Source organism: Toxotes jaculatrix, chromosome 17 (assembly GCF_017976425.1).
Source record: "Toxotes jaculatrix isolate fToxJac2 chromosome 17, fToxJac2.pri, whole genome shotgun sequence".
Classification (NCBI taxonomy): Eukaryota; Metazoa; Chordata; class Actinopteri; family Toxotidae; genus Toxotes; species Toxotes jaculatrix.
Window position 1 is genome coordinate 6,990,815 of NC_054410.1, and position 20,044 is coordinate 7,010,858.

General features: G+C 42.9%; 3 protein-coding genes across 4 annotated transcripts; 2 read left to right on the forward strand and 1 right to left on the reverse strand.

Moving 5' to 3' along the window:
• The first annotated feature begins 925 nt into the window (after positions 1-925).
• Positions 926-6,904, forward strand: LOC121197282 (tumor necrosis factor ligand superfamily member 10-like). 2 transcript variants are annotated; one of them, XM_041060828.1, is made up of 6 exons: positions 926-1,144; positions 2,688-2,831; positions 3,329-3,374; positions 3,491-3,604; positions 4,937-5,190; positions 5,918-6,904. In XM_041060828.1, exons 1-6 carry the CDS (start codon positions 1,031-1,033, stop codon positions 6,125-6,127), a joined length of 882 nt encoding a protein of 293 aa, XP_040916762.1. In that variant the 5' UTR covers positions 926-1,030; the 3' UTR covers positions 6,128-6,904. The 2 variants fall into 2 exon arrangements, with proteins under 2 accessions (XP_040916762.1, XP_040916763.1); XM_041060829.1 differs by lacking the exon at positions 2,688-2,831.
• A 556-nt stretch (positions 6,905-7,460) lies between these two features.
• Positions 7,461-13,600, reverse strand: msl2a (MSL complex subunit 2a). The gene is made up of 3 exons (XM_041060612.1): positions 12,579-13,600; positions 10,027-11,438; positions 7,461-9,439 (listed from the first exon to the last, which is right to left on the reverse strand). Exons 1-3 carry the CDS (start codon positions 12,718-12,720, stop codon positions 9,137-9,139), a joined length of 1,857 nt encoding a protein of 618 aa, XP_040916546.1. The 5' UTR covers positions 12,721-13,600; the 3' UTR covers positions 7,461-9,136.
• A 911-nt stretch (positions 13,601-14,511) lies between these two features.
• pccb (propionyl-CoA carboxylase subunit beta) lies at positions 14,512-19,975 on the forward strand. Its single transcript, XM_041060613.1, has 15 exons — positions 14,512-14,768; positions 15,164-15,283; positions 15,387-15,455; positions 15,570-15,626; positions 15,769-15,882; positions 16,123-16,233; positions 16,390-16,498; positions 16,687-16,807; positions 16,906-16,987; positions 17,098-17,221; positions 17,506-17,613; positions 17,743-17,843; positions 18,503-18,601; positions 18,695-18,794; positions 18,884-19,975. Exons 1-15 carry the CDS (start codon positions 14,523-14,525, stop codon positions 19,003-19,005), a joined length of 1,683 nt encoding a protein of 560 aa, XP_040916547.1. The 5' UTR covers positions 14,512-14,522; the 3' UTR covers positions 19,006-19,975.
• Positions 19,976-20,044: the final 69 nt, after the last annotated feature.

Genomic DNA, 20,044 nt, shown 5'->3' on the forward strand with positions numbered 1-20,044 from the left:
ATTCTTTCCAGAGACTACAGTTTTCCTTGCTCTTCTTAAATTCCCCCATTCAGCCAACACAGTTATCTTATGCTCCCTTCAGCGCCTCCAAATTTGGAACTGGAAGTCATAAAAACGATTTGTAACGCATTGAAGTGCTCCTGGCTGGAAGCAATAACTAAATAGACCCCATAACAAATTGTGGCTGATGCTGGGAAATTGGGATTTAAATGGCACAAAGCTACTTTGAACTGCAGAAAGGAGTAAACGATTTCAAAGACTGAAAGACTGTTGCGCCTATTACCATCTGCTACACATACAGTAACTACAGGACTTTACCCATTAAAAGTTCAAATTGAAAAGTTCTGTTTTACTACAAAGAACAGAAAACTGCTCCCTTCTCAAAGTTCCTGTCTACTCAGCAAACACAAAAACAAGTTGTATTTGTGTATATACACACATATATCCAGACTTAATAGTTTCTTTTTTCGTGTGTATAAAGTCTACTGTCTATAAGTATTATACTAAAAGCACTATTTGATTGTGAGTGAGCCAACATGGACAAGAAATTCGAACACCTAGGCTACAACTGGGCAAACTCCACCAGCTGATGATGATCCTTTGATTTGACTGAAAGCTCCAGAACGGCCAATAAAATGTACCTTTAAGTGTGCCTGCCATAGAGTTAAGGTAAATTCTGCGCCATCTTGTCAATGGTACACAGTTGGTATCAAAAGTGGAGGGTGAGAAATAACCTTAAAGTTTCCATTTTTCCGACAGCCCCTGAAGCATCCTGAAGTTGCATTAGCGGCATTAACCTCCCTGCTCATTTCTATCTAATAACAGTGACATCTTGAGGCTGTTGTAATCCTCCATACCTCCTCTCTGCTCCACCTACAAACTGCTGCTCTGTTTCCCCCTCTCTCTCTCTTTCCGTCTTTCTCCCTCCAGAGCAGAAATGCAGCAGAGCTTGATCTGACTTGTCCTACGTGCTGGGAAGTGTTTTCTTGCTCTTCGGGACTTTTTCTCGGTGCCTTTCTCACGCTGTGATATGGCCATTTCTGTCTCTCTCCAGTGTCTGGGACTCATCATACTCGCAGCAGTCCTCCTCCAGACCATCGCGGTCGCCGTCAGTTTCATGTACTTCAACAAAGTCCTGAGCTCGGTGAGTTTGTGCGTTTGTCTTGCCCCCAGGTCTGAAAGACAGTGGGTGCATCAGACTGACTGCCATCTAACTGGGGACAGGGCAGTTATAGCACACAACACAACATTTCCATAGTGATCTACCATTAATTTTAGGGTGATACCACACTAATGACATGATTTGACAGTACATTTAAAGGGACATTTAAAATAATATCAAGAACTTGTACCACAGACACGATATTGTAACAGCGTTTTAACATCATATCAGATGAAATTCACCTTAAAATAGCGTTATCACATCTCTTAAGTAATTACAGACCTGCACTCTGTTCCTATGGAGGTAAAATACTACAGGGGCCAGTGGTGCAACAAGTGTTCAGTTAAACACAGTGGAGAAATACTCACAAGCACAAGTCATGCAATTAAAATTAGCACCAAAAGTGAAAGTCCTGATTATGCAGAATGGCTCATTTCAGATTTATGTTATTGTTACGGATTATAATTATGGATGTATCAATGTATGAGCATCACTTTAATGTTGCTGCTGGCAAGGGCTGGGCTCATTTAAACTACTTTATATGCTGCTGGGTAGCTTAACCTATACTAATACATCATTATTTATTTGCTGGTTCTATCCTTAGATGAATGTAGTTGAAGGGAAAGTACAATTAGTATGGAGTAGTAGAATAGAAGTATACAGATTTAGAATTAGTTAAGTAAATTAAAAGTAACCCCAAAACTGTACTTAATACAGTATTTGAGTAAATATACTTAGTTACTTTCCACCACAGTGCAGGAACAATATTCCAAGTGTATTTTGTTATAAAAAGTTTAAAAACGCTACATGAATCATGCAGGAACTTCTGCTTCTAACACTGGACAAAGACAGAGGAGAAAATTGGGTGAGTGGAGTTTAGAAAACAATGGGAGGAAACGAGACGAGGGGTTGTGACACCCTTTAGCAACATATTTCAGATTTGAGCAGACACTATGAAAAGCTGTAAAAGCTGCTAAAACCTCTTTATAAAGCTAAGGGATCTTGTTCTGAGCTCTGATTGGCTGAGGATCGCAGTTAAACACCCACCTCACCTCGTGCTCACCTGTGACCACTTCAGTTAATTACATATAAATACATTAATTGTATTGCAATGAAACATGTTTAATAATAATTTTGCTTTTACTATAAATTATATGTTGCAACCTTATTGTAAAAACCAAAAGCCACATGATACTATGCTTTACAGTGATTTGTAGCTGTTGCCCTGCAGCTGCGCTTAGAAGATTATAAAGTAAAACTTGTGGTTTCCTGTTGCTTATTTGTGTGTGGGTGTGTGTGTTTGATCATCAATTAAAAGTCAATTTTTAATACACAATGCCAAATACTTGCAAATATCTGTGAGGCTGTTTCATAAACAGTAAATTTCTGGATTTTGGATGAAATGAAACTTTTACCTTCAGCTCTGGGACGAAATGGACATTTACACTTTTTGTCTGAGATTTTATTTAAAAAAAAAATCTTTATCCAGAAAATAATATTGTTTTGCATCTTTTCAAATTAACAGATGGAGGAGAGTTTCTCTAGGAGTAGCGTGTCCTGTCTGATAAATGCAAATCTGCACTTAGGATTTAAAGATTCAGCAGCTGAGGACAAGAAGAGCGACCCCTGCTGGCAAGTCACGCAACAGCTCCACTACCACATAGAGAAGGTTTTGATTTATTTTTAAGTTAAATTTTCATAATTCTGTGTGCAAGAGAAAATAAACCAAGGTTGGGTGCAAGGTCCACTTGTTCTTTACTATTTTTTAAAAAAATATTTTTGTAAACACACCAGCAGGGATGCTCTCACCACAAGTTTGTGTCACACTCATAAATTAGACTTGCAATTTGTTTCTACATTTCATGCAGTTACTCAAACATCTCTGACTGGAAATGGAAAAACTGCATAATTGCAATTCCACATTACTTCTGACTCAGTCATTGGGGAATACTGCTATTTCACATCAGCAGATGATGTATTTGTTGACCCAAAGCTAGGAGTGGAAGATTAATAGTGTGACAAGGTCCCGGGTAGATTACTGAATGTTGGTATCTAGATTTAAAAATACCTAAAAGTCATAATAACTGTAGAGGACAAGATACATTAACTTGCCAGCCCGTTTACTCTCTCTTTTTCTTTCTGTCTCTCTGGGTGTTTTTGTTTCAGACGATGGCTGACAGATTCCAGAAAGAGATATCCTCTGCTATGAGAAGTAAGAACAATGCCTTCATTGATTGGCAATTACTGCTAATGGGCTTAAGCATGACTTTTTTCCCCCCACTGAAAATGTCCAGTTTGTGTGTTTCTTATCTGCTTGTGTTTTCACAGATAAGCTGACGGGAGTGCTGCCTATCCTGGGGCCTAACCCTGGGGTCCCTCTTCCAAAAGTTGCTGCCCATGTGACGGGTGTCGCCTCCTCCACAGAGACTCCAGCAACAGAAGGTAAGGGTCATTAAAGTAGTATAGAAGTAAAATGTAGAATGCAAAATATCTACAGTCATTTCTTTTTCTAAGGTAAGATGGTCCTGGAGAGCATCCAAGTGACATCTGTGACGGGAATTGTGAGTCTTATGATACTAACTAACAAGTGAGCAGATTTCTAAGTCACAGGTGCTGTGTATGGACTAGGTGAAACGAGCCCTGTATTGGCTCACCTGTACCGCTCCAGGGCCAGAGGTGAGGAATGTGCTTCAAGGCTTCCTTTCAAGACTCAGTAACATCTTTCTACCTACATGTCTGTCAGGACCTGCAGATGTGCAGCTGCTATTGCTCAACCTGGAGCAACCTGTAGTTTTCTTTTGGATGAGTCAGTGTCTTAATTACTCTTTGCTCCAGTAAATGAACATAAAAAAAAATTACCTGAATAAATTTTTTAGATTTTGCCAAATTTTTTAAATGCACATTTCCATTAGGAAGGAAAAAGTACCTTTGTTATTTTGTGAAGAGCAACTCAAGTGGTTTTTCACTGCCTTCTCTGTTGCACCTGTAATCAACAGTGATGTCAGATTGTAATGACAAACCACTGAAACAAAAACATCTTTAGCTTGTGTTAAGAATTACTTCATTTTATTTAAGAGGAAACTATTTTTTCAACGTAAAATGCATGTTTAATCATTTTAGGGTTTTCTTTTTTAGAACTTCCAAAATTTTTGACATTTATCAGTGAGGTTTTGTTTATTTTGATTTAGTCAAGCCAGTCAAATACTTTAGGATTTATTCTCTTTAAAGCCACTGGAAATAGCATCATCAACATTTTTCTGATGGTACATGTTTTTCCTTTTGATAAAATGAGACAGTCCACACTGAAATTGGTGGCAGAGTATAGGGGCTCAGTGCGGTAACAGCATAATTTGCTCTCTGATAGTCTTATTGTCCAAAAGAAATATATTTCAAATATAAATCTAAAAAGGCCTGTTGATGAATCTCAGCTGTCACTTGTGGTGCTTTTTAATGCGTGGCTGTCGTCACTGAACTTCCAAAAAAAAAGAAAAAGAAAAAAAAAAAAGAAAAGAAAAATATGGCAGAAAGAAAATACACAACATTTCTTACCAACACCCCAAAGCTGAGTTTAGGGAAGCAGTCGTTGGGCAGCTGCTTGTCTGTGGGCACATCTGTAAGCATTATTTACAGAGTTTCAGTAACATTTGTTTCCAATTTGAAAAGCAGTGATTGTGTTAAACACTCCACCCTTCAATCTGAAATGATCTTGCATCATAGTGCACGGCCTTAACCCCTCTGCATATGTGCATTCTGCTTGTTTATGTGCTGTTGCAGGCTCGCGGAGCAGCAGGGGGTACCTCGGGGAGCGTGTCAGAGCGTGGGAGGGCGAGAGAGGTCTGTCCTTCCTGCAGAACATGGAGCTGAGGGGAGGGGAGCTGCTGGTGCCCAGAGCGGGCCTCTATCACATCTACGCACAAACCTACTTCAGACTGCCATCCACGGGGGAGACGGAAGGGGAGGCAAAGGGGGACATGGGAGAAACAAAGGAGGAGGAAGGAGCACAGCTTGTACAGTATATCTACAAAAAGGTGGGGACCCACAAAGTAACACAGTATAATTAGCATTATCCTCAATCTGTACAGCAAGACAACTGAACAGTTGTCTCAGACCCTGCTTCCCGCGTGGGCAGTTTACAACAAACAAAAAGTTTACAACAAAACAAAACAACAAAAAGTTTACAACAAACATGCCTCACTGGAATACCCTGGCAAAGACACGAAAGCAGCACCCAGAGTTAGCAATCCCATCATAAGGCAGCTTCTTCCTAAAGCAAACAAAGTGTTGGGTTACATACCTCTGCAGTGTGAATGAGGAGACCTACAATCATGGCACATGGCAGCAGCAAGACACACAAAGCTAACAGGTGTCTTGAATATCCCTGGCTCAGACTGATTGGAAAGGAGGAGCTAGTGAACCAGCAAGAGCTACATTCAAGAGCAGTGAGGGGGAAGTGTTTCCTTGTGTTCCCTACCACAGGGAGGATGCATGTCAGTGGCTTTTGATTGGTAAGGCCTCACAAGTCAGTTTACTGTGGGTAACTGATAAGACACAGCTTGTGAATGCAAGTCAGCTCTCAAACTGCAAATGTCAGCGTGTCCATGAATCCACCAAAAATAAGAAATTAAGCTGTAAATTTCAGACAGTATCAGAGGGATATAATTCTTAGAAATCAGTGGTACATGCTAATATAATATATGATGTAATGATTTGCTTATGAAAGTTTTGATCTTGCTGTTTTTGTGGTGTGGCCCACAGATGAGTTCCTACACGGTGCCCATCCTGCTAATGAAATCATCCCGGAGTGCCTGCTGGCCTCGGGGTCAGGAGCCTGGTCTCTTCTCCCTGCATCAGGCTGGTACTGCCTTTCTACAGCCCGCTGACCGCCTCTTCATCACAGTTAGCAATGCCAGCACCATGGAAATGGACGGGAGGGCGAGCTACTTCGGGGCCTTCCTGGTGGGCTAAAGAGAGGGAGGCGTGGACAGAGGTGTCCAGGACTGGGATGACTTGATGGACAGAAGTTAACCCAAATGTGAGGGGTTTGCTTGGTAATATGAGCAGCTGTCTGAGGACACAGGATTGGAGAAGGACAGATTGCTGGGAGAGCAAAGGACTTCTTCTGGACTGGAGCTGTGGGGACATGATCAAATCCAGCTGCAGTGGTAGTCCCTCAGCGGCCCAATATGACAGGGATTAAGAGCCATTTGGTGTGTATTTACTCCAGCAGGGACCAATTAATCGATCACACTTAAACCTCTCACAGGATATTAATTCTGTTTTTAAGACCGGCAAACAGAACGTCCTGCATGACAGAGCAAATGCGGATTACGTGGTGCATTCAGAGCACAAAGCATTTGGACCAGCACAACAGATGCAGATTAAATGTTGTGATCTCATGTGTGAATGCCTTCTATTGAGAGTGGTCTGAGCTGTTTTGCCTGTAGGTCAAACAATCAACTGCTGAACTGTCATCCCCAGGAAGTGACAGCAGCGTTGGATACATGACTCTAAACTGATCTTTTATCAAAAAATATAAGCATCAAAAAATAAAATGCCACAAGACGGAGATTTTTAGATGTTCAGTATAATGAATGAAGCTTCTTTTTTGTTTACGGCACTCATGGCTGAATTTCCTCTTTGTGCAGTGTCTTGAACGAATAAGTGGCGTGACAATCATCGTGATGTCCTGCCCTGCAGCCTCAAAGAGAAGCACTGATCTACTATGAATGGATTTGAGTATTAAAGCTGTTTTCTGATACATTTACACTTCTTTCTGTATCAAGTGGATGCCACTATTTTCTCTAGTGCTGGATAAAATCATATGCTAATGGTTGCTATACAGATTGAATGTTAAAAAACCCCCCCAAAAAAACAGAAAACAGGTCAGTGACAATAATAAGGCCAAAAAATTAAATAAATAAATAAACCATCCCACATATTCCTTTACTTATTAGTGATACTAGCAACATGGCTATATGTCAACAAGTATTGATTAAACTTCCATGAAAACCTGTACATTCATAGTTCCCAAATAATGAGTCCTGGTAACTTTGATAATTCCCTGACTTCTCCTGAAGCACCACCATCAGCCTGACATTTGTGGTTTTATGTGAAAAGTCTCTACAACTTTTCATATACATTTTTTTTTCTAATACTGTGCTTAATGAGCACAGTTCACAGTTATGGTGTAACAGGACACAGTGTTATGTCATAGTGCTATCTGCACCCATCTGTGACCAAGTTTCAAAGCAAACTCGAGTCAGATTCCCCCCACTACACAAAAAAAATGGCACAAAAATGAAAAAGTAAAAAACTATCATTTAATTCATGTTGTATTACATGTTTCCACATTATGGCAGTGAATGTTTCAGCAATAATAAGAGTCACCCCTCAAACAAGAGTTTTTACATTAAAAAAACAATACCAAAAACTAATCAGGGTTCAAGTAATGCCCAAAAGAAATACATTTTGAAACATACACACACGCAGGAAGATAGATCATATTTGCTGATCATAGAGTAATCCACCTGCTACTTCCTGGTCTATGAGTGGAGAACTAAGGTGTTTGTTTGGTCAGCCTGAGTCCTCTTTCTCTCGCTCCTTCAGTCACTTTTTGGTCACCATGACTGAACTGAAAAACATGTTGTAGTTACAGCTGAGACAGTAAACACAAACACAGACAACACACAGCCTCTTGGGTTATAGGAGGGCTTCAAGGTGCTTTAACCAAAACACACGCACACACACACATACATACACACACAGAGAAACAGACAGTGGTACCAAATCTCAAACACTTGGTATCAAAAATAGTCTCTGAGTTGGTCTCGAATCAGTCAGGACACTACAACTGTGGGGGGAAAAGAAAAAGGACACGCAGAGGATATTTTGTCTTTGTAAATGACAAACTATGGCTTCAGTTTATCTAAACACATAGTCATGTACAATCCCATAATCAAAACATAACGGAGTAATATTTTAAAAGACAGTTGTAGTCTGCAAATGGCAATACTGTAAACAACGGCGTGTGTACACGAGAGCTGGGAGGATCCTTGTTGGTACTCCTATTGCTATGGTAACCAAGAACAGCTTTAGTTGTAATTTGGCCAATCAATCAGACTAAGTGCTTACAAACCCACCATACGCCTCCCCACTGACATTACAGTAAATCTCAGCAGGCGCACGTGCACACGCGCACACACACAGACACAGAAATCGTGGAGCCAGCCAAGTGCTTTGACATTATCTCGCTGCCTGTACAATGCCTGCATCAGTCAAGTTCATTAAGACAAATTCATTAACAGCCAACAGTACTTGGATTGAGTGAGTTAATGAGATAGAAAAGGCATACAGTTTTGTGTGAGAAGTTTAGATTAGTCACAAGAGTCATTCATAATTAAGGTGTGAACACATACAGGGTTAAGGATTAGTAAGGGCCGTCCTGATGCATTTCTGGAACATACATGGAGTAATACTCAAACATGGAAAATGCTGTGACAAGTAGCTGAGATGTGACAATGTAGTTTTTGTTGTCATTATGCACCAAAAATCACACATACATACACACACACACACACACACACAGATCTATAGTTATGCGCACACACTGACAAAACACAAAACCTGGTATGGGTTCCTACTGCCTCTTACAGTATGTCTGTGGTCTATGAACAAAAAGCACCTCTGAATTACAGAACAGCTGTGGAACCGCGTATAAGTGTTTAACTACAGACAGGCAACAATACACATCGGCACACAGGCACAATACAGGAGGCTTTGGCACACCCATGCTAGTCTTACTACTCAGCATTTTCCAACATAGAAGAAGAGCAGGTTACAGGACAGGACAGACCCATAGCTGCCTTAGATTGCCTCCCCTATGGAGGGAGGGGGATACAGGTTGTCTGACAGACACAATGATCAGCCGTCACATTCACTCAGCACCGGGCTGTCTGTTTCTGGAGTCCCAGCCTCTCATCCAATCAGCAGCTCCAGGCTGTCCTCGTAGTTGGGCTCTTGCGGGGGACTGGGGGACAGGAAGGCTGTGGTTACGGGGGTTCCCGTTGCTGTGGCGACATTGAGGAGGGTGTTTGCACGGATGCTGGTGGTTGCCGGGTTGCGGAGCGCCGCGGCCGCTGTGATGCTGGTGAGGTTGATGCCGAGCGTGAGCCGTGTCTGTTCCAAGGCTTTCTCCGGCACGGCGAAGGCCTCCAGCTTCTTCTCACCGTTGGCCATGTAGGAGTTCTGGCAACCCCGACAGATACAATCCAAGCATGCCTGAGAAAGATGATAGAAAACAGAGAAGGATATTTGTCTATTTGCAACGCACCAATGTCACACAAAAGCTGCAAAAAAGAGCAGCATGGCAGTGCATTAACTGAATGACAAATGAGAGAGTTAGACATATGTTCTTCTCTTTGAAAATCTGGCTCAAAACTTCTGCATTCAGTAGGGATTTAAATTTGAATTTATAAATACAGCAATATTTTAAGAGTGGCCTTCACGTCACATAAATCACAGATGGCAGTTTTTGTTTACAGATTCTTCTGGTCTAACACACTCAAGATTTACTAGCAGCATTTTCTAGATTAACAAAGGTACAAATCCTAAAGCCTAAAGACATATTTACCAAAAATGAAACCTTTACAACACAAACTGTTCCAGAGGTTCATATTAAAAAACAGCATCATAGAATCATTACTATTTATTCACACGTACATTGCAAAAAAATAGTTACAATAATAATCGTATCATTACACTCCTGAAAAGCAGATTAAGTAAACAAATGTAGCTTGCTGTCAGTAAAATTGTTCAGAAATTTGACCCCAAAAACTCTGCAATACACACAATGATCATAGTCTCACCTTGCGGTTTGAGTAACAGGGACAGCGTTGCCCCCTGCAGGTCAGCACAGAAGGATTCTGGGTGGCCCTGCCACACTTGCAGCCCTTCTTCTCCACGGGCTTCTTATATGGAGGCCTGACTGGTGCTGGGGGTACCAGGCAGCCTGGCATCAACCGCTGGTCTTTGCTTCGGTCCTTAGTCTTGGAGCCTCCACCACTGCGCGCCTTGGCATGCGGCTTCTTAGGGCCTGGATCAACATGCTTCCTAGCACCTTTACTGTGGTTGGGTGCAGGGCGACTGGCCTTAGGAGGTGCCCCATTGGGAAGGGATGAATATGTGTGCGCTGGTACAGTTAAGGAGGGTGTGGTTGGTTGTGTATGCAGTGTATGAGAGGGGTTTGGAGTGTGTATTTGTGAGGATGAGCCCTGTAGGATGGAGGTGATGGGGAGGGGTTTCACCTTTTCCCTGTCACTCTCAGAACGAGATCTTTTACGGTTAAGGCGGACTGGCGGGGGCTTAGAGGTTGGAGGAGGATCGAGGGAGGACGTGTGTATATGAGCACCATGGCGTGCCACTGTGTTAGTCCTGTCTGTTTGAATCTGTGTGTAGTTATGAGCTGCATCCAGCTGTATGTACATTTGAGCGTGTGCTCTGTCCGTGGCTATATGTGTGTGAGTGTGCGTCCTGTCTGGCTGTGTGTGAGGAGACTCTCGACTGGGCTGAAGGGGATCCAAAGTCTGTAACACCTCCTCCACACTGAGGAGCAACACCTCCCCCTCCTCCAGCTCCCTGCTGCTAGATTCCCCATCCCTGAGTGAGCATACAGTGCCTGGAGTTGGGGCTAAGGGTCCAGTGGTCAGACTCAGTTCCAGACCACCACAGCCAGTACTGGAAACAGACAGGCCTGTCTGTGGCTGCTCCTCTACCAGCTCACAAACTTCCAGCTCAGGAGAAGAGGGATCTAGGTCCTCCAGCACTTCTCCATTGCATTCTTGCGGACCATTAGAACAGGGAGGGTCAGAGGAGGAGCTCTGGGGCACAGCCGAGAGCTCAGCAGGAACAGGTGGCGCCTCTGTGGGGGTAAGTGACTCAGGTGCAGAAGGATTCACATCTTCTTGCGCTAGGCTTGAGTCCTCCGTCTCTATTTCCTCTTTGTGTGACATTAGCACCTCCTCTAGCAAGGCCATAACCTCTGGAGATCCTCCCACGTGGCTGCTGACCAACTGCAGCAATGGTGAATGAATTACATAGAGACAGAGCTTCCTGTAGCACTGAACCAGCAAGGAGAGCTGCTTGTTCTCCTGGAAGCAAGAATAGTCCTTGCAGCGACTGCATGATGGCCTGATCTGCATCTGCTGGCCTTTACAGCCCATGCAGACGTAATGCTGACACTCTGAATGTGTTGGGGAAATGGGATCCTGGAGCAGTTTACCTGAGACAAAAACAACAGGGGGCTGTTAATCCACTGTACCCTTATGCACAGCAAATGCAGCACAATTGGGAAGCTGGAATAAAGTCATTTAAAGCAATTTCCATTCCCCCGACCGTTATGCCTCTACCATTATCAAATACCATTTAAAGTGGTTAATATGCTTCTTATTTTCTCGTTTAGACATTAGTATGTTAAATATTAGAAAACAAAAATGCCTATCAAAGGCCTCCGGTAGCTCAGCTGATTTCTTCAAATATCTTGTTTCTCTGGCCAAAAGTTAAAAATCAAAAGACCTTAGGTTTGAAATGAAAGAAAAGAAATAGGAAGCAAATGCCCACAAAAGAGAAGCTGAAACCAGAAAAATTACCTTGATGACTGACAGATTTTCAAAATCGATGCCAAACAGTATTCAGTTAACTGACTAATCAAACCAATCATCTGTTTCAGCTCTGTGTACCAACTGATGCATTGCACACACAGCAGAGAAATCAATAAATTTTATACCACCATCATGATCTACGACTCATCTGGGAGTGTTTCTATACATTTAACATTGGTGTGTTTGGGATTTTCTGAATTTATCTGTCTCTGTTTGTTGAAGTAAACAAAGAAGGTTGCAACCTGCTAAATCATTATGTTCACATTACATTATTTTTACTGCTTACGTCATTCAACCTGTAGTTCTGGTTAAATATTACACGAAAGCATAAACAGTCGTGCAAAAAAGCCATTACACAATCAACAGAGGTCAGAAATATTGTCATATCACTTTGCAAATATTGCCCATCTCTAAATGCAAGCTGTGCCGGTGTTGATATTCAACCAGCTAAGCGAGGTGAGTAAATAAAGCATGAATAGGAAACACATGGCTCTGCAGCAGGGACAACAACAGAGGAGTCATCTGTCTTGACAAGAGGACAGATGACTGGGGCTCAGCCTCGGTTGCTAAGGAGACCACGGTACTGAGCACGACAAATCGTGTCAACTGCTGCGAGCACACGCACGCCCACGGACACTTCACAGTCAATGTGAATAGTAAGGTTATGAAACACTCATTCACTTTTGCACCGTGAAAGTAATTTGCGGTAAGAAACCGATGATAATCTAGCAATGATACACCAACATTTTCAGGATGCTTACCACAGACAAGGCATGAGAGGGACTGACGGAAGAAGGGCAGTAGCTTGTACATCTCTGCAAAGGTGTGAGGCTGCCGCAGGTCACACTGAAGCACGGCCCGGCTTGCGGACACGTACAGAGCGGTTGCATTAACGGGGTTCATAGCGGTGTACTCCGCAGCCTCGGGGAAACACGGCCCGGGAAAAAAAATCCAACCACTCGCGACGACAGAGCTTAAGATAGCCACGTCTCAGCGTGGATGGAAGAAATATAAACTGGCCTAGCGGTGCAACTATCAGTCACTCCAGCGTGTCAATGCAGACATGCAATAATACACACAATATTAGACAACGAACATGGTGAAGCGGTTATCAATAAACGCGCACAACGTTAGCTCTGCGGGTGGGTAGCTAAAGTTAGCATCACTGGTTTGTAGTCGTTACTATTTACCATCAAGATCTGTCAGATAACAATTAAAGTTTCTGTTAATTCGGACCGGTTCGACCCTATACTATAATTACTCACATTATCCCTAAAACGCTGCCTAACAAGTATCGGTGAATCAAATGATCAAACGACCCATGATCAAAAGGTTAGCATTATGTAGCTAGCGTTAGCTTACGACATCAGCCAAACGTTTTACACGAGAGATGGTCGACGTTTGCCATCGAGCCAGTTTACTATCCAACGCTGTCTCCTTCTTGATGTATAACGGAACGACGAGCAGCTGCTAAGGTCGCAAATTTGTTTGGTTAGCAATTAGCTAACAGATCACAGGCGCGCACTTGATGTAAACAAAGCTAACCAGCTAGCGTTAGCATGGCTAGCCAATTTACCTAGCGAAAAATAAACCGTATCACTAACCCCCCCAAGGGCCGCCTTATACCTCACACACGGGAGGGAAATACAAGCTGTAAACCGAAATCCTTCGATTTTGATACGTTTTACAATAATACTTGGCGAGCGGTGACTGAAACATAGCTAACTAGCCGTTTTTACAAATGCATCAAGCATTCGATTTTCCACTTTTCCTCGCATCAACCCCTCTCGACAGGCATGATCATCACGCGAGACTTCCTTAGTTACCCTGGTTACCGTAGTGTACGACGGCTTCACGGCGTCTTCCTGTGCCCTCATTCACTTTCTATACTTACTGTGACTGTGACAATAGTAGAAACTTTATTTCTTAAAGAAGAGGATAACAAAGGACATATTACTTTAATATTACTTTACAACAGAAACTCTTGGATACAAAGCTGAAAGCAGCTGAAAATGTCATTTAGTACATAAACACCGTGAAGTGTTTATTTTCGTGACATTCAGTTGAGGCGGTGATTCCTGTGAGGACCCAGTAATCCTGCAGAAACTGAATTATTCCCCAGAAAAAAAAAAGTCTTATATTTCATACATTATTTCACTCGCATTTACAGTTATAATTTCTGCCCTGCTGGTACAACCTCACCTAAATATAATGTCTATTTAAGTTATTATCAACATGTCTTACATATGTATCTACAGGGGTAACATTTACTCTTGTTAAACATTGCCTGTTGTCTAACTAAGTTGACACGAAAATACAGAATCTGGGGCTTTGGATTTTTTCCCTGTGTTATGCCTGTCAGGCAGCCTTTACCCCCATATGCCCGACATTAATTATTATGCACACATTTCCGCATAGACGATGCACAGTTAGGACAATGTTCTGAGTGGAGAACCGAGGGGAAGGTCTACCTGGCAAACTAAATCCAGGGCAAAAAAAATGATCCGATCCCTTGACTTTCAGACTTCAGATTCCAGTCCCCATTGAACTACAGGAAAACCCGATCCCCTCCAGATCCCGCCCATCAGCCATGGCTGCAAATTCTTTCTCTCTGATTGGCTGTGAGAGCTCGCCCCCCGTTCGTTATTGGCTCAAATCTCTGCCCTTCGTTCCCGGCCCGCTGTCATCGGAGAACACGCACAGCAATGATGGCGGCCTTCAGTGTGGCTCGAAGCAGCTGCGGACTGATAAATGGGTTGAGGATATCTTTCAGGAGTTTGGCGCAGGTGAAACATGGCGCAGTCGCTGCTTCAGTGCCGCAGACGAGCCTGCAACGGGACAGCCGCTGGTACTCGGTCGGCCACCTGTCCGTTAAGGAGAGGATTGACAAGAAACGGAAGGCGGCGCTTGTCGGGGGAGGTCAGAAGAGAATAGATGCACAGCACAAAAGGGTAAAATCAGCGAACTTTGGCTTTATTTCTTTTTGTGTTAACATGAATTTACTTGCGCGTGTGTGAGTGTTTTCAGTCTAATTTGCTATAATGACATTCACAGCTGGAGTGGACGATGGGTGAAATGCCTGGCTCAAAAGCTCCAAGTCAGTGGTTGCTATTAGAGTGTTTACTTTTTGGCCTTACCCACATTAAAGGGACCTTCACAAACTAACTTTCTAGTCTTGCATGGATAAGGTGTCACTCAGCGGCACATGACACATGTCAACATCCACGCCTCAGTGCCCTTGAGCAAGGAACTAAACCCCTGTCAACTTCAAGTAGAAGCTAATATCTAAGGCAGTAATATCTATCCTTTCAGGTGAATCTGTAGTAACTGGGTGTATGTGTTGCAGGGTAAGCTGACAGCCAGGGAGCGAGTGGAGCTGCTGCTGGACCCCGAGTCCTTTGTGGAGACGGACATGTTTGTGGAGCATCGCTGCTCTGACTTCGGCATGGAGCAGGACAGAAACAAGGTAACGGGACAAATTGTATTCTGTCCACTTGAAATTCGCAGCAGTTCTTTTCTCTAGGGTTTTAAGCATATCTTATATCTTATTCTCTCTCTCTGCGTCTTAGTTCCCGGGCGACAGTGTCGTGACAGGCCGCGGCAGGATCAATGGCCGACTGGTCTATGTATTCAGTCAGGTACAAGGCATTCACGATACTGTAATAGTTATATAGTAGGAAATGCAGAGCAGCTCTGTTTCACTTGTATAATATTCCCTTCCTCTTTGGCTTGTCCTTTTCTGTTTCTCTCAGGACTTCACAGTGTTTGGTGGCAGTCTGTCTGGAGCTCATGCACAGAAGATCTGTAAGGTAAGGATGGATAAAATGGGGGGAAATGCTGAAATAGTGACATTAAACTTGACTTTTCTTCAAGTAAACATTCCTTGGTTGCTCCGAGAAGGTTGTTTCTTCATGCTTTTAATATACCGCCCATTAAATGTCCTTTGCTCAGATCATGGACCAGGCCATGACAGTTGGAGCTCCGGTCATTGGGCTGAACGACTCTGGAGGAGCTCGGATCCAGGAAGGAGTGGAGTCTCTGGCTGGATACGCAGATATATTCCTGGTGTGGTCACTTTGTAAAGTCTTTGCACATCACTGCTCATTGACTGAAAGCTTAACATCAAAATTACACTTACAAAACCGCTAGATCTGAGTCTGTACTTGGTGATTTTGGTGGTTGGCACCATAGGTACCGCATATAATTCTTGGTGTAACATACTTCCGGTGTTAAAATTTTGAAATGCACATGGATGGAGCTTTAGTTTTAGTAAAAACATTAAGTAAAAACATTTTCCTTTTTCAGAGGAATGTGATGGCTTCAGGAGTTGTCCCTCAGATCTCCCTCATCATGGGTCCCTGTGCAGGAGGAGCTGTCTACTCCCCTGCACTGACAGATTTCACCTTCATGGTTAAGGTATTAAGGAACTACACAGATACAGCAGACGTACTTTTCTGTTTTTTAATCTAATAATGGTTTCTTAACTCTAGCCAGAGAAGACAACCAAAATGTTTCAGTGCTTCCAAATTGTGAGTTTCTGACGTGTGTGTGTTTGTTTACGTGTGTGTATAGGACACATCATACCTGTTCATCACAGGACCTGATGTCGTGAAGTCTGTCACCAACGAAGACGTGACTCAAGAGGAGCTCGGTGGAGCCAAAACTCACACCACTGTGTCTGGTTAGTTTGCATGTAAAAGCTCTGACATTCTTGTCCTGATTTGTTAAAGAGGTGACTTTTTATAAAGCATCTGTCTTCACATCCATGGTCATATCAACACTTGCAGTTGCTTATTTGTGACAACTTCTTCAATTCAAAGACACTAAAGATCAAATGTGTCTAAAAAGCATTGCATGTCTTGTTCTCAGGTGTGGCTCACCATGCATTTGAGAATGACGTTGAGGCCCTCCTCAACCTGCGAGAGTTCTTCAACTTCCTGCCGCTCAGCAATCAGGATCCCGCCCCCATCAGGGACTGCCACGACCCCAGGTAACCAGTCATCTAAACCCCCCTGTCCAATCCCGTTTCTTTGTGGAAGAATATCTGTTTTATTTCGTCTCATATCTGACATCGCTTTCCTTATTCAGTGATCGTCTGGTACCTTCGTTGGACACCATTGTCCCATTTGAGTCAACCAAAGCCTATGACATGTTGGACATCATTCAAGCAGTATGTGCACAAACACGCACACATTCACACTCACAATCTAATGTTAGCAACTGCATCTCATCTAATTTCTGCAAGAAGTAATAATTTCCTTTCTTTATGCATCTACTCAGATAGTGGATGAGAGGGACTTCTTTGAGATCATGCCCAACTATGCCAAGAACATTGTGGTGGGATTCGCCCGCATGAATGGACGCACCGTGGGCATTGTGGGTAACCAGCCCAAAGTGGCTTCTGGTGAGTAACGAAAACTGAAGGGTCAAAAGTAAGAGTGACAGACAGAAAGCCAATTTCATTTATTTTTTAACAGTTTTATTGATCTCTGATATGTTGCAGCCTTCCTTCAGCTAAACCTGAAGTACTTGTATTTTATTCGCTTCATATCTACACTGATCTCACTCACGGCCTCTTTGAAATCTCACTGACGGAAATCCATTGAACCGTCGGAAAACTTTAATCCCTGTGATTAATAATAACTTTGATGTGTTTTAATATTGTTTAATTTCTGTCTTGTGCATCAGGTTGTTTGGACATCAACTCCTCAGTGAAGGGAGCCCGCTTTGTACGCTTCTGTGATGCTTTCAACATTCCCATCATCACCTTTGTGGATGTGCCAGGCTTCCTGCCAGGTATTTCCTCAAAAGCTCAGAGTGCATGTACACTGGCTGCATTTCAATCTTACTCTACTTTACAGCTTAGTTGGGTTAGTGACAGTGCACACTCAAACCCAGTGTAACAGCTGTGATGGTTGTCAACAGGTACCGCTCAGGAGTATGGAGGCATCATCAGGCACGGAGCCAAACTGCTGTTTGCTTTTGCTGAGGCCACTGTCCCAAAAATAACCATCATTACCAGAAAGGTGTGTGTTTGAACATAATGAGAAGAGACAGATGCAGAAAATCCAATCAAGTGAAAAGAAGCTAAGGAATGAGAGGAGAAGTTAAGAGCGAAGGGTTTTACCTGGTGTAACATGAGGCTAAACTGGTACCAATGTAAGTGTGGTGTTAGGATACCTGTGAGGTCCTGCTTACCTTGATTGTGTGTCTTAGGTTTGCAACTTCAGTAAACACTCTTCATCTAAGCCAGGGGTGCCCAAACTGTTCCACAAAGGGCCATGTGGCTGCAGGTTTTTGTTCCAACCAAGAAGCAGCACACCAGACTTCACTTATTTAATCAACTGATCTCAGCCTTCAGACAGTTGATTGGTCAAACTGTGTGCTCTTCATTGGTTGGAACAAAAACCTGCAGCCACACGGCCCATTGTGGAACAGTTTGGACACCTCTGATCTAAGCTGTATAGTTAAATAAAACCGATCAATCAACCAAAATGTGAGAAAAATTGTTAATGTGCAGGAGATAAATCAAGCTAAGTGGCTTTCACTGACTGTATCTCGACATATCTTGGAGGTGCTTTACAGTAAAGCCCATTATCACTGGAATACTTTTACTGTGAAACAGCTGCAGGAAGTGCTGGGTTTGCATTAAATGAGTCTCTGTGACTGTGTGTTTATATCCCAGGCTTATGGAGGAGCCTATGATGTGATGAGCTCCAAACACCTGAGAGGAGATGTGAACTACGCCTGGCCCACGGCTGAAGTTGCTGTCATGGGTGCCAAGGTACAAACGCACTCATTCTTTCTGTTTGCCTTTATCTCTCTCACTTTTTTTTTCTTTTGATTTGACACTGTTCTGTTTCTGTCTTATTCTCAGGGTGCTGTTCAGATTATCTTCAGAGGGAAGGAGAACCAGGCGGAGGCAGAGGCTGAATACGTGGAAAAGTTTGCCAACCCCTTCCCAGCTGCTGTTAGAGGTATACTTTTCCAAAAAGAAAATCTGTTGTCAAGAAAACACGCAATAAATAAATTCACTTCTTACTGACTGTTCGAATGTTTGTTTTAGGTTTTGTGGATGACATCATCGAGCCGTCGACCACTCGCAAGAAGATCTGCAGAGACCTGGAAGTGCTGGCCAGCAAGAAGCAAGTCAACCCCTGGAAGAAACATGCCAACATTCCCCTGTGAAACACACCCAGACAGTTTCCACGTTAACACTATCTAAAGGCGCCCGCTGTGGGATTTTCCTTGTATCGAGTCTACATTTAAACGAACTGCAGTGGTACCCCCCTCTCCCCGTGGTGATGATGACTTTGGTAGCCTGCCAAGCAGATGTTAGTTGTCATATTTCACTGTTTCTCCTCATTTACCACTCCATTAAAAGCAACACATGGAGATACACTCCCTGAAGTTGTTCACGCTTAACATTGGCTCCAGATTTCCTCCCGGCTCACTGCTTATTTTTTGAACTGTAAACCGTGTTAAAGCATCAACCTCGAGCTGTGAGAGATTTTTAGGATTTGGGGGGGGGGGGGGGGGGTGAATATTGGTGCTCTGTAAACAAAATCAGGATGTGTATATGTACATTTCCATCCTCACCACTGATGTGCAAGATGTTAACAGGAAAAGCTTAACACATTTCACACTAACTTAATGGAGCAATCACACACATTTTACATGATTGTCATATCAGTCGTGGCCATATTGGTCACTGTTTTTGGTATGACTTGATATTCTTAGAACAAGGCTGCATCTGAAAGGGCAGATTACATATTGCCACTAAGATGCATGTGAGACAACGCAGGCAACAATCATTTTAGCAGAAAATGCAAACACACTGAAATCTGCTGCCATGGACAAAACCCTGCTGATGTACTGTATTAAGTTCTTCTTGGTTGTAGTTTGCGCTTTCAGATGCACTCCCTGTGTTCGACATCCTCCGTTTCAGTCAAGAAAAAGTCGTTCTCACAACCTGGAACTGTGCCTTTTCTCTCTGGCAGGCTCTGCTCTGCTATCTGTAAAATAAATCATGGACTCAGTACCATGGCTGTTTTAATTAAGCCTACCAGTGCAGGAGTATATGTAGTCCGTTCACTGTTTAAAAAAAAAAATTGACAAATATAAATGACAAATGATTTGAAGAATAAAATAAGATAGTTTGGAGTAAGTGGATGGCTGCTTTGTCCAGTGTTTGAATATTTGTAGTAGTGATGAACATAATTTGATT